Source organism: Echinococcus granulosus (genome assembly GCF_000524195.1).
Source record: "Echinococcus granulosus chromosome Unknown EG_S00160, whole genome shotgun sequence".
Classification (NCBI taxonomy): domain Eukaryota; kingdom Metazoa; phylum Platyhelminthes; class Cestoda; order Cyclophyllidea; family Taeniidae; genus Echinococcus; species Echinococcus granulosus.
Genome location: NW_020170540.1, coordinates 71,648 through 85,582, shown reverse-complemented (window position 1 = coordinate 85,582; position 13,935 = coordinate 71,648). Strand labels below are relative to the sequence as shown.

Here is a 13,935-nt window from a genome sequence, read left to right as displayed (position 1 = left end):
TAACGGGGCAAAAAATTAGAACACATCAGTTTCGGTGCAATGGAATTTCACCTTCAGTCTGCTGGAGTGCCACATTAGTCTACGGCAGTCGTGATAGATGTTGAAACTCTCATTATAGGGATGATTAAGTTATCTAGGAAGAAACTGACCTCCAGTGAACAGTTACTGAGTCAAACGTCTATTAGGCCCTGTATTTCTCCAGATGCCGCACAACCTTGAGATTAATAGGGTCAAACTAGAAGAATAAACAAACTCAATTCCAACCACGGAAACATTGGACTTCTATGAGAGCCGTTTTTACAGGGTCTGCTCTGATGCCTTTAGTCACAGCAGATATACACGTCTTCTGCTTTTTTTTAAGTAAAAAAAGGGACAAATTGATCCAGCACGTGGATTTGAAAAGGAAAAAACTTGGTGGAAATAGAGGTGGCAAAACAACTTTGCAGACGTGTTTTGCAAGGTGTGTGGGTTTTGTGAAGGACAAGAAGGAGATCAAAATTTACTGACCTGTTTATCTGATATAAAATTAAATTGGATAGACTGGATTGTCAAAAAGCAAACCACATTTGTAGGGCTCGCAACACCTGCAATTTGGAATTTCGTTTTTATAGGTGGCCAAAGTTGAACTGACTGTGGGTAAAAGGCAACAACGCTTGCAAGCGGAGAATTCAACGGATAGGTCTTATCCATACTGAGAATTAAATTTTTACCTTTGGTCGAATCCACTGTATCACTTCTCTGCCCCAAATTTGACTCCAACACAGACACGGGCGACATCAGCTATCCTGATCAGTTTTTCTCGATAGACAAAAGATCATTCAGCAATTTGAGCTCTTTCTTCGTTGGACCTCTTGTGATTTGAGGTTGAACTCTTAAAAGGCTAGTTGACTGGATTTAGAAGCCTCAAAGAAAATGCAAAAGGGAAGCAAATCGGAAATGTTTAGGCAATTTCACTAATGCTTTACTACAGCTCAATTAACTTAGATGACACTTTGGATCCAGAAGTTCATATTATACAGGCAACAAATAATTTAATGCAAACTCAACTCCCTTCTACCGACTCGTAATCACACCACCAATCCTGGCACGATGGAATTTTGCACGAGAGGTAAGCCTCATGGTTCTTTTTCCCTCAAATTAATGTAGGTGGTATATTTTTCCTCCTTTAGCATAACAGCCAAATGTACTTCTGCAAGTTCTGCGATTGCATCCACGAGTGGGGATGGAATAATGATGTTATCGTGACCCCTCTGAATCAAAATCGCAAATACTTGCTGCAAAGCACAAATATTTTAGTTCATTCAAAGTCAACAACTAGTGCTTTGGTCAAAAAATTAATTTGTAACGCAGTGCGATCTAAGAAGAATGGCAGACAGGCGTCTGACTAGCAACCCTTAAAACAATCAACTTGTTAAGCATTCCTAGTGAAGCAGTTTTGAATACCTGAATTAACCAAGTTGGCAAATCCTCAACAGTTTGTTATTTTTGGTTTTCCGTCTCTGCAGAATTTTAATTAATTCTGCAATTTTAAGGCGTTTTCTGGAATAGGCGGGGACGGAAACATCAGTCTCCCGATAAGTACCTCCGCCTCAATTTATTCTGCTATAAAATTTAAGTGAAGCGGTCACTGACAGGCTAGTACACGCAGTCAGCAAGAAGAGGATGAGGTCGTTGAGAATAAATAGTGTTATCGTCTATTATACACACATTGCTCAGAAGGAGTTTTAGTGAGAATGATTACAAATACTCCCTTAACTGTGTGTGGTTAGCAAGCCATTTCAGGGAGAAATTTGCCATAAATATATGGCAAATATTTTGGGTTTTAGTACTAAGACAAATGGTTTGCCTGACCTCGAAGTACTTTTCATCTGAGCCAATTAAAGAAATTTGATAATATTGATGGAGCGGATTGACACCTGATTGCACTATTTCCAATAATCTTCCGTTTTACCCGGATTTACATAATGACCAAAAGCAGTTTGCAGACATAAAAGGTAGATGGATTTATTTTAACCATATGTTTGCGTTAGTTACTTTTTTCGTCCATCTGACAGCACAGATTAGATAAAAGACTATTACGAACTTTTAGCTCCGGTGTCAAGTTAGAGGTCGATGGCTTATAAACTAAATAAAACTTTTTATTTGATATTTTTAATATCTCCTAGGCACATTTTGAATTTGCAAGGTATTCAGAGGCGAGTTTATGTCGAGCTCATAGGCAGTAATGTGCCGCCGATTTGGCGATCGTCTCTGCAATGTCCAGTGGTTCAAAGCTGACAACAATTTGACATCGAGAAGTCAAACTAAAAATTCTCCAGGGATATGGCCCCTTAATGCTAGTGGAAATAACGACAGCCTCCATCTTTGCATCTATCACCGAGCCTAGAAAACGAGTAGTTTTTCAAAAGATGTTTGGACAATTTAGACAGACTAGCAGGGTAGGTAGTTAAAAGGCCAAAGGCTATTGGATGCTCCCTCAAGACGGTGGTTTTATCGCCCAGTCTGCCCATTTGATTGCACATCATTAGCAGACTGAACGTCGAATGGAAATCAAGGCTCTTTGACGTAGACAGGAAGTCGCCTTCTCACACTCAAGTCGTCACTTCAGCTTCCTGCTTTAGCAGGAAAGTATTTTCAAAAGCCTCGCACCATGACCCTCATTTATCTAACCTTTTAAATTCAAATGTTCTTTCCGTAAATTACATCAAAAGCTGCGTCTTGTCTTTCTTGCTGGAATTAAGGCGAATTAGGTGAATTCCTTGCCAAAACGATTGAACGATACCTGGATACGTTATACTTTAGGCATATATAAATTTTAATGCAACCAACAAGTTCTCACCAGTCACCGCACTTCATGGAACCTTCAATCGCTGTCTCTGTGTGTCCGGAATTCGGGGTCTCATCCAACATATTTATTCAAAAATTCGTCCTTCAGAGCATACAATGTACCTGAAAAAGCTGCATTTAAAATTTGCAGGCAATTTCAATGGGTAAATTTGGGGCCAGACTAAATAATAGAAAAGTTAGTATTAAAATTTGCTCTGGAAAAATATGATGGCGCTTTGCACTATGCTGGAAGTACAGTCGTGAATTCTTGCGTTGCACAGTGTTAGTAAAAAGCCTCTTGGGGACAAATTAGAAGGAAAAAATAAAATGCTAGGTTGCAAATTGTTCGGATCTGGTAAACTAATTGATGTAGTAAATTCCAGGCTCTACTAAAGTCGAATGATCCTCTAAGACCTGCCAACTTATAAAAGCAGTAACTTTGAGGCACTGCCATCCATCTGGTAGGCAAGAAGAAGACAAATTCACTGTTTCGAGAATTTCATGTTTACTAACTACCTATCAGTTGAAATTAAGTTATTCGTTAACAAATACCCCAGAAATGGCACCACAATTGGGAACGTCGAATTGTTTTCCTCCAGGGCAATCAAAGTATTACCTATCTATTTTTCTGGTTTAAAATGAACTGACATGTTTAGGGCACGCAGCTGCCATAATCTTGTAAAGAAGAGATGCCACTTAGTCGTGCCCTCAGACTCAAAAATGATACTAGGGCCATCACGTATGTGCGAATACTGTTGTAAATGTGTAGAAAGTTGTTAGGAATGTGTCTAAACACATCAAAGTACTTCAATGTTTTTAGTTTATAGAAGTTACCCATACAAAAAAAGATACACAAAAATAACTTGGCCAAAAAGGACCACCTACCGCCTCTCATTCGCAGTACCTGGATACACGCAACCTCACTGCCCAACTTAGTAGGCCTTCTTAGTGGCTACAATGCCATAATTTTGGCTCGGCTAAATAACATTTGAATTGATGCTTTCAAAGGGGATGTGACTGGATAAGTATGCTGTCCTTTCTCAAGCCGACCTTCCGCAATGTCCACTGCTTGCAAACTCGCACGTCTTGCCGATTTCCAGCAGTAACTCGAGGTCTAAAGCGGTAGCATCAGGGTGGAATATCCTCGACACCTCTTAACGTTTGAGAAGAATTTCATAGCCTCCATTGGTGCCTTAATAAAAGCCGACGTCTAAAACCAACATCATCAAGAGACATCGGACGCAAGTTGTGCAGGAGCTATAAAACTTTTGAACCCTGCCCCATAGTTATTGCGAATGTCATGGATACTTTGGAAATTTGTGTTCATTTTGCTATTTTTGAGGCTGAAAATCAAAATTTGCTAACAGGTATGATGATGCTTGAAAGTGGGGTTCCAGCATTTGAAATTTTTCCTGATTACAGTAAAATACGCCAAGAAGTACATCAATTTTCCAAAGCATAGGAAATTGCCCTTTCAGGTGAGAATATTTGATGGGGTACAGGCAATTTGAAGGCACAAGCTTAAGTCGAGTAAGTGAAGAAGGCACAACAGTAGCCCCTGCACGTGAGAGGCGATATGTGTAATGACCTAGGTCCAACTTGGGTGTGAATTGCATTTTAGGTGGCTTAGTGGTATTCTATTTTCCCGTGCTTTCAGCCTCCCAGGCCTACTAGAAACTGCTGTGGACCCTATCGGGATCTTTAATGCGTACTCTTGCGTGAGATGATGTGTCTAAGTGGTCACTTAAACCTACCTCCATGGTACAGTGATTGATTAAAAGGATACGAACTGCGGTGTTTAAAATATTCTAGATGGTTAATAAATTGGCTGCCAAAAAAGAAGATAAAGTAACCCGGTCGGCCAATCAAAGGCCGCATCGATCAGTGGTAGGTCACCCCCGAAAGTAGTTTGGGTGGGGACTTTCATTTTCCTGACCTTTTAATAAGGACAGTCAAATGAGTCATCCCCGTTTATCAAAAAAGTAAGTAATCACAGGATACTTTAGTTTACGATCTATAGTAATTTTCACTTTCTTGAGCCATTTCGCATCCAACACGAACGACTAAATTTAGCCTTGGTCGCCCGTGTTTCTTAACTGCTTATTCTATCGCATATGAGAACAAGTGATTGGCTAATATTAAGGGGTTGTTGCACAAATAAAAGATTATAAGAAATGAGTCAGTAAATTCCCCTCTTTCGCCCTTCTTACCTCCCTCCCTCCTAGTTATTTTATAAAGGGTAGTTTTCTCACAGAAATCCAAGTAACATCTCATCTAACTGATTGTCCTTCAACCGGTTAACAAAGCACGATTTCTTTATCAGGATAAAATAGGTAACCTATAAGTGTTAAATGCAAAATATATCATTTAGTGGTAACCAGCGCCGCATCTGCTTGCCAGGCAGTCAGCAGATAAACAGAAAACGGGTCCTTTTATTAGATGGAAGGACTAAAGCAAAAATGAAATTTTCACCATTCACATAGCCTTCACCGTGACTTTGTCGTCATTGCACATGAATCACTTCATCACTCATGCGCATGAACTCCACAATGTCCATAAACAGTCACGTGTGTGTGCCAGATATTTCTGTCAGTTAAAAACACGCTGTGTGTGCAGGATATTACACGGAAATGTTCATTTACCTTATGAACTCAATGGTTATGATGAGTACATAGGAAGTAATGGAGTCCACCGACAATTTATTGTGGTACATTGCAAAGATTTTCTACCAAATTTAAATGCATTTGCCTAGAAGCCAAAAATGTTACAGAGGCTTAAATTCATTTTAAGTCCCTTAAAATATGTCAAGATAAGCGTACATGAGGCAGTTTATCCGTATGCTTAGGTAAAACCTTCACTAAAAATACTGCCCCTTAGTAAAACAAAAAAACAGAGGGGCAAGATCTCAGTAGTCTTTTCAAATGCAGAAATGAAGCATATCCTCGGCAAGGCGCATAAAATGAAAATTGGGGTAGTGATGTGATTTTCATTATGGCCTAGTACTTGTGTGCACGAGCTTGGATCTGTCGATTTCTCGGTCCGAGTAACCAGAAGGTAAAGGATTCAATCCGGACTTCTTCTTCTTCCACAACCGTGTATGCGTGGGCGACGGGTAAGGAGGGTACGTGAGTGGCAGCCAGCTATCTGGTGGAGAGTAAAATAGAGCGCCAGAGACACGGAGTAGTTCTGGTCTTGCTTATTTATGACATCGGATTTGCAATCTTGTAGGAGTTGATGGCTCACTTGACGCCTATCAACAAGTGATGGTGGCCAATCAGGAGGAAGAGAGAAGTTTTAGAAAGCACCGATGTTGCCCTTTACATTGATGATCTTATTCCCCAAAATATAATCATTCACGTTCCTTTCCGTAAACCCCTTCAAAGTCACGCGGGAACTCACTATATCACTCCATGTGTTTTAATAATGAAAGCATGTAGTTCCCTATCAGAAGGTCATCTAATCATTTTCAAATTTTTGGGTAAAAGTGCCCATACATTGGTGTGGACACATTGTATTATTGTCGTGCCCTTAGACACACTTTTCAACAGCAAGAATTGATGGGTAAATAATGCCTTCCATTTATCAGTGCCGTATATTTTTCCAATAGTTTGCTTCTAATTTAATCTGGAAGAGGAAAAGTTGCATGACTAAGGAATCTGCTTGAGTACATGAAAGGTCTTATAAAGGAATAAAGACATTCAAAATGTTTTAGGATCTCTTAATGCAAAAAAACCAGTGCATACATTTGGAGACGTAACTTTTCATGCACCAAATTTTGTGGGATGCACAACCTTGCCCTTAGGTTTTGTCTGAAGACATCAAAAAACCTGCTATTCTGACTTTTTGGTGGCACTGGATTTCACAGGTTCGCATTTGAGGTTTTCTCACACTCCAGATCCTCTAGCTCAGCGTGCTTTCAAGGTGCTTCCTTTTTACAACAACCGCATCTTTTTGAGATTTTCCGCTGTTTAAGCTACCTACTGGGAGTTGAATTGCGATCTTCTCCATCCCTATTCCGCAGGAAGAGTTTAGGCTCATGAGAAAATTTGCAGCTCAGTAATTATTACAAGGGATGGGAGGTAAGATTCCACTTTTTGACTCCTCTTTTGCTTTTTTCTAAAAACAGACATCCATTTGGCATTGAATTTGCCCAAATTCCTATCCACGATTACTTCGGTACACATGACCCGTCAGAATCTACTAACTCTTCCTGCTCAGCCATTGATCATATATAAATCCTGTTTTTATTGCCACAAGACTCTAGCGAATAGAGGTCAGGGAAGTAAAGAGCTAGGAAAAGGATTTAAAAACTAGATTTTACCCGAAATAATTTTGGGTTTCTAAGCATAGTCGAAAAATTACATAATAATTTTTTGCGCAAATAAAAGGAAAAAACTAATTCCTTTGAAGTAGGGTTTGTGCGACTCCATGAGATTTGATTTTACCCTCGTGTCAAACACAATTAAAGAGAAAAATATGTCTTTATAACCGATTTGTCCACCTAGAATTTTTCCTTATTTTTCTCCCTCTGAAGGAGTATAAGCGATGGTAACGGAACAGGAGGAAGTAAGTCGCTAAATCTACCGCTTTGACTACAAATACGGTGCTGTGAAAAGCTGATTTTGTCTTTACAAATGGTAATCAAAATGTTAAGTTGAAGAGAAGCGGATAGAGAATTTTTGGGTGACCACTACTTAAAAGGAAAAAAACGACCGAACGAAGGACAAATTTGTAGCATGGATGGCCTTAGGGCCTCTGTGAGGTTATAAAGCTCAAGAATGGCAAAGAGAGCTATTTTAATGTAAGTCTTTAACGATGTACACAAGGTCAAAAAGAAATTCATTCAGGAGTGCGTTTGCACCGAGCTCTAATGTGATATTGCGCCCCTGAATTGACGATTGCCTTTATGACATCCACGATGCGTCATACTTCGGTACATTCAGTGATCTAAGCCTAAAAACGGTTAACCACGGACAAATCAGGGCAGTCTTTAGCTTTATATTCAGCAGTGAAAGTCCCCTTACTAGCTTGCGAAATTTCTGCCGAAAATTTTTTATTAAACTCAGACAAAAACTGTTTTTAAGTTTTACTTTAGTTTAAGACAAGCATGCAAGTTCCTTGAACTATCAAACGTGTACATCGGTTAAAAGTCCGCTTCACTGAAGCATTATGGCTTTTGATAATACGATTAGCCCTAAATTTCTCCTTCTTTTCCAAGTCATAACAAATTATGGTGCATGGAGCACTAGCAGCCTCTTGCATCTTTTACAAAGGCATTCTTGGCGTAAAAAAGCAAGAAGAAGAGCCCACTTTGAAGCCTGCTTTACCAGACCAGCTGTTGCGCCGAGTGTAAAAGTTTCAACAATAAATGGAGGGTAAACTCCTTCTTCTTTTGCAAGAATATATAGTTAAGGAGCTAAAGGTCATTTGATTCTTTGAAGCTCTGAAGCCAAATCTCTTCATGATTTCACCTTAACAACGGTGCAAACACCAGTCACAGATCAAGAATCTTTAATCTTAACCGAATGTTGGCTTCCCTCGATCAAATCAGGTAAACTCCTCCTACCTTTGCCGCAACACCACTGACACGGGGTTGTCCTGTCTACTTCTGACACTTCACTACCACCATCAACTTCAGGCTCATTTTTAAGCTAAGCATACAGGTGCTTGCTTTCGAATGTCTTGCATCATAATCCTTGTTTACGCAGTTGATTCACTTCGCCAATTTGATGTTATCAAGCATCACTTTGGGCAGAGTTTTATAAAGACAAGGCATATTCTGCCTTACTGGGATTGGAGAGATTCACGTACGTTCCTTGCCAAGCCCACTACCCATCCTTTAGTTGTCTACAAAATCACAGGAATATCCTGAACGATGGGAAGCTAACTAATCCCCTTACTTTTAATTGTAAACCTTTGATTTTAAAATCACACCCGTTACTCCGTTGAATTAGAAGATCTCATCCAAATTAGGATGTGCGACCTTGTAAGACGGATACAATGTTCACTTCTCCGATTTTAGACACGCCTTGAAAGAGACTTCGCCTCATTTCAAGAGCAGTCGACCTGATTATAAAAAAGGTCTATATCAAGCAGCTACTTTCGTAGTCTGGCTGTGGATTTACAACAAATGAGTAAGTCGATCCCACCATACGATGAAATCGCAGCTGATCTAGCAAAAATTTATAATCCTTCCTGGCAAAATTCCAGCTCGCTTCCTTTATACCCTGATTTTCTCCTGTCTCAATAGTACTGGAATTCAGTAGGCAGACTTTTAATCCATTTCCATTGTTTATGAAACATTTTCTTTTAAAATATATATGCTGTGGTTCCTTTCTCCTTTTAGCATGTTCCAATTTGCTTGGTTGCGTGTACTGTTGTAGATCTGACCGTGCAAGTTTTTATTTGTTACAAATTGTAGAAGAAACGTTAACTCCCCCCTTTTACCTCTTTGAAACAATTTGATATTAATTTTGGAAGCCTTTCGCGGAATAGCTATGAGGAGATATATTTTTCATTGCAGGTGATGGTGCCTCGGTGAGCTAGTATTCAACAACTGCATCCCTACTGCAGCCCGTTGTGTGTTGTTTTATACTCATCTTGACAAAGAATGGAAGCAGCAGACGATGAAGCGGAAGGGTGCAAGTTTGGGCTATACGAAATTAGCATTTTGGAGGCCTGTAGCACAATTATGTTTGTCTGCAGCCATCTACGCCATGTCTAAAGCAGTTTGATCATCTGACATTATTATAATACAATTTCAGAACAGATCTAGCAGAATTATTAAGAGGCGTTGACGACGTTGCAGTCGAATGTTTTCTCAATCTCATGCAAAATCCATTACCTGTGCGTTTAACTTGTGATGGCCGACGCGTAAGGTTATGCAAGGGCAGTTCCTGGACAATGGTCAAAATGAGAGGAAGACATATAGTGCTTCGATTGTTTGTTTAATACTTCTTTTGTTTGGGTGGGTACTGAAGCCTTTGCCACTGCACAATCATTGAGTGGCACGGCCTTCAGGTCATGCCAATGGCCCCAAACCCTTCTGTACTCCGGTAGTAAATTTTCCGTTCTACTAATAAGCCTCATTTGGCATCAGGAAAAATTTGAGGGGCTAGCACAAGCTTCTCGAAAAAGGTGGAATAAATAAACTTATAATATGACTTTCAGCATAATCAACACTTAAAATTCGCATATTTTCAAGTGGACTCAGAAGGATGCTAGTCTACTTAAGCGTATGATATTTTTATCAAAAAGAAAACAATTAGTAGGCAATATTTTATTTGTAAAACATTGTTCTTACAGCAGCTAAAATGTCCCTCGATTGCCCATTTTTAATGCGTTTTCATTTACTCAGTGATCTACAAAACTGCTGAGAGGCTACCAACATGGTCAGATCGCTACACCGGTAATCATGAGTATTGTGGAGAGAGGCTCCTCGGTCTCCGCTTCCCGATTCCTAGCGTTCCTAGACAAGCCCGGTTGGTTTGCTTTGGACATCTTTATTAAAGACGACAAGATGGATAGGGAAAATACAATATTCAAGAAGAAGGGGAGCCACAGTCACTAGGTAAGGGAGAGGACGACCCAGTTACAAGGTTCGGATTTCCTGCTTGCCTCCTCCCTGAAAGGCACATTAAAACAACATAAGTATTACAGTATAGTAGCAGAGGTATAAATGCCCTCTTAACCAAAGCACCCAGTTAAGTAGGACATTAGAGCACTACACTTTATTTTCGGATTTTTGTTTCAATCTCCCATTGCTAGAAAAAAGAGTCACCACAAAATTCAATGCCTCATTACGTCTGATCTAGAAAACGCAGATGTTTTGGAAACCAAGAGGCACAAAACTCAGAGGACTCATAAATTAATGACCATACATGAAACATTTTTTTTCTGTAAAAGCAATTTTTTAAAATTTTAAAGATATTTGAGTTTGACAAGCATGTGTTTTCCAGTCCATGGAATGCCTACAATTGCTGTGTATCTCGAGAGCACTCTCCAACAGAAAAGAAGAGAGCATTTGAATTTCAAGTCTTCTTTTCCTGCCCTTCGGTATAAACAAAAGCATTTTATGTCATTGCAGCACAACACACGTGGTCACGATCTGAACGCACCATGTTGCATTTGCCGATGGAACAGCGCTTGCTATACACCGAGCTATCGGCGTCGAAGTACAGGATTTGCAGAAGTCTCTTGTGCTCATTTAATGGTTCACCTAAATGATGAAATTACACCAAATATGGTTTAAAAAGAGCTTTATAGCATCTCAGTGCTCCAAAATTGTGTAACTACTTCCAAAAATATCCTTTAAGTTTTGCAATTCATGAAACTATCAGCTGAATGTCAAAAGTACTCTCTGACTCCATGAAGGAGCACTCAAGAGAGAGTACTAGCAGCATCGTGATGAGATGATTTGTAGTATCTCTATTGGAAAAAGTATTACTAGTGCATTCAAGAGCATGATTAGAGAAAGTAACCTGATTCGTACTCCTCTTGTTGGCGTTTGAGTAAAGAAGGACGCATTTTTAATGGCTTGGCGGTTAGAGTGATTCCCTCAATCGTAGTTCAAGACACGTCTCGCAGTTATTTCTGTGACAGCTTTACTGTACTCGAATTATTGAGGACCTTAAAAGCTTTCTGTGGAAGTAGTCCTTTAAGGCAATATTTTGCAGTTATTTCATGATTTGATCTAAGTGGAGTGGAGCGAAATCAACGGCTGTTTATCCGAAGTCGCAGCTCTGTCATGCTCTCAGTTGTAGGCATTGGTATACGGTCTATGGTCTGTGGCTTCTAGACAAGTAAAGCGCAGCTGGTCTTTACTTCATCTTCATCACATGGGCTCATGAAAAAGTTTTTTCCAGAATAAATTTTCTGGTATTTCCGACATTTGCTTGCAAACTTGGGAAGTTAACTTCTATCACTAAATGGTGCTAGTAAGCTAGGTTTTGGCACTTGACAGACATGACAGGACTTGCGCCCATTTTTAACGCACTTTCTTCCTAGAACTGGGTCACTGCTGCTAACTTAAGGAAATTGCCTATGGTACATGTCAAAAGATGGAGAACCTCACTGAAGTGGACAAAGCAAAGATTAGAGAATAATCAGTGATAGATGCGCCTACAAAATTACTGCTGGAGTGATACGAGCAAAGGCAGGTCATGTGGTCCTGACACCACTCACATGTCGTCCATAGACACAATTTAAGTTCGTTTGACTACACCGCCTACGTATAAAGCCGCCCAATTCCATCACTCTGATGATTTGGACTACATATTCTTCCCCAAAGAGAATGTTGCGACCATATCGGCTTCAACAGTAGGATACTGTGCCAGACCTGTAAAAGCGCGAGCACATTAGAAAATTTCCAGTGGCTTATTGGATAAAAACCTGTTGAGTTCGCTTGCTTATTTGGCATCATCTCCAAGAATTTTGTGTTTCAATGATCAAAGGCGCTTTTTATTCCCTTTGCAAATAACCGTCAATGATGTTACATTTCTAACGCAGTTCACTATGGGTCACTTTTTAGAGCAGCAGATACATTCTAAATTATTTATTCGACGATTCCATCATGGCAGGTAATAAAGCTCACTCCTGCACCTCAAACAAACTAATAATTTCTCCATAGCACCATTTAAGGATTGATTATGTTTGTTTGACAAGGTTACTTGTTTAATAGGCAAAATTTCCTGTGTAGCGTTCACAGTTTTTGTGTGCAGTTGCGGTTGGCTTTTCCCGATGACTAGCACACTTGCCAAAGAAAGGTTGCCCTCTTTCCTGATAGTGTTAGCATACTAAGTGAGTCTTCACGGCTAGCAGCTGCTGCTACAGCCGCGGAGATTCTCTCCATTCACATCACTGGATAGCTGAGTAGGTTGATAAATTAGAGGGCTTAAATATATATGGTTAGCACCATTATAGACCCTGAATGATAAAATTTTAGGTTCTGGTTGGGTCGAATTTTGGTATTCCATTAAAGACAAGAAAATTTATATAGTAATTGACCAAAACGCTATTGGGTAAGTAGCTATGCAAATGAATGGATAACTGACCTGTTGGACAGGAGAGTGAACAGATGGCTGAGTGATTTAGCGGATGATGGGGTGGTAGAATGAATGAAAGGATTTAACAGCTAACCATCTGGATAGCTTAAATAAATGTCACATAGTCAAAACACTAGGCAGACTCAAAGGCGAATGAATGGATGATTAGAATGCCGGACGAATGACTGGTTGTGCCGGGGGCCATGTCCCTTCACCACGCAACATCTCCTTCTCAGTCATGTTAAATGATATATAACGAAGTGACCAGAGATTAGCATGTTGAATGAGAGGGCAAAGAAATGCGCAGGTTTAGCGAACTGGTAAGTGCAAGATTGGTTAATCGAATGGAAGATTAAACAAACAAATGAATCTTGCAATGTAAATATTAACGGCTGAAGGATTGCCAAATTAAGGGATAGATGAGTGGTCCAATGGCTATATGCTCTGAAGGGTGGATAGAAGCTTATGTGGCTGGAAGTATGGAACAGTAGATGGGTTGCTAGATTAATGGATGAAGGAACATGGTAAAAACTGATAGAGTTAGGAGAGTGCAGGGATATATAAGAGCGAATAAAGTGGTGCCTAAATGGAGAAACAGATCATTTTTAGGAAGTGGTTTTTAAACTAGTTTATACAAGCCAAATGAGGAGGAAGAAACCCTTTTGGAAGGCCTAACACTTAACAGAGAGGTTGGTTAGGTAAAGCAGGACCGGCTGACCGGCGGACGGATTGACAAATGGATCAGCAAATACATGAACGGAAAAGTAAGTATTGCATTATTGATCAAATGAATAAATGAAAGGGTAACTTCTAAAACAGAAAAGCTATGACCATCTGGATGGTTGATATAAAGGAAAAAGTGTAGTCAGATTAATGAGAACCAACAAGTGGCTGACTTTTCATGCTAAAACAGCCAGTCAGAGAATAACATTGTTTTCAATTTGTCGTTTTATTGTCGAGGTACATCATTTCTACTTTCACTTCTCCTACACCATAAAGCGCATCGCTTTGTAATTGTAGCGTTAAGTGAGCATGCCCTTGGTTATTCCCAAGCGACCCGCTACCT

General features: G+C 39.8%; 1 protein-coding gene across 1 annotated transcript; it reads left to right on the top strand. All coding sequences in view use genetic code 11, as the record gives it.

Moving 5' to 3' along the window:
- Positions 1-4,638: 4,638 nt before the first annotated feature.
- Positions 4,639-12,692, top strand: EGR_09676 (hypothetical protein; the record flags this gene model as incomplete). The annotated part of the gene is made up of 3 exons (XM_024498925.1): positions 4,639-4,713; positions 5,827-5,951; positions 12,611-12,692. 3 exons carry the CDS (start codon positions 4,639-4,641, stop codon positions 12,690-12,692), a joined length of 282 nt encoding a protein of 93 aa, XP_024346664.1.
- Positions 12,693-13,935: the final 1,243 nt, after the last annotated feature.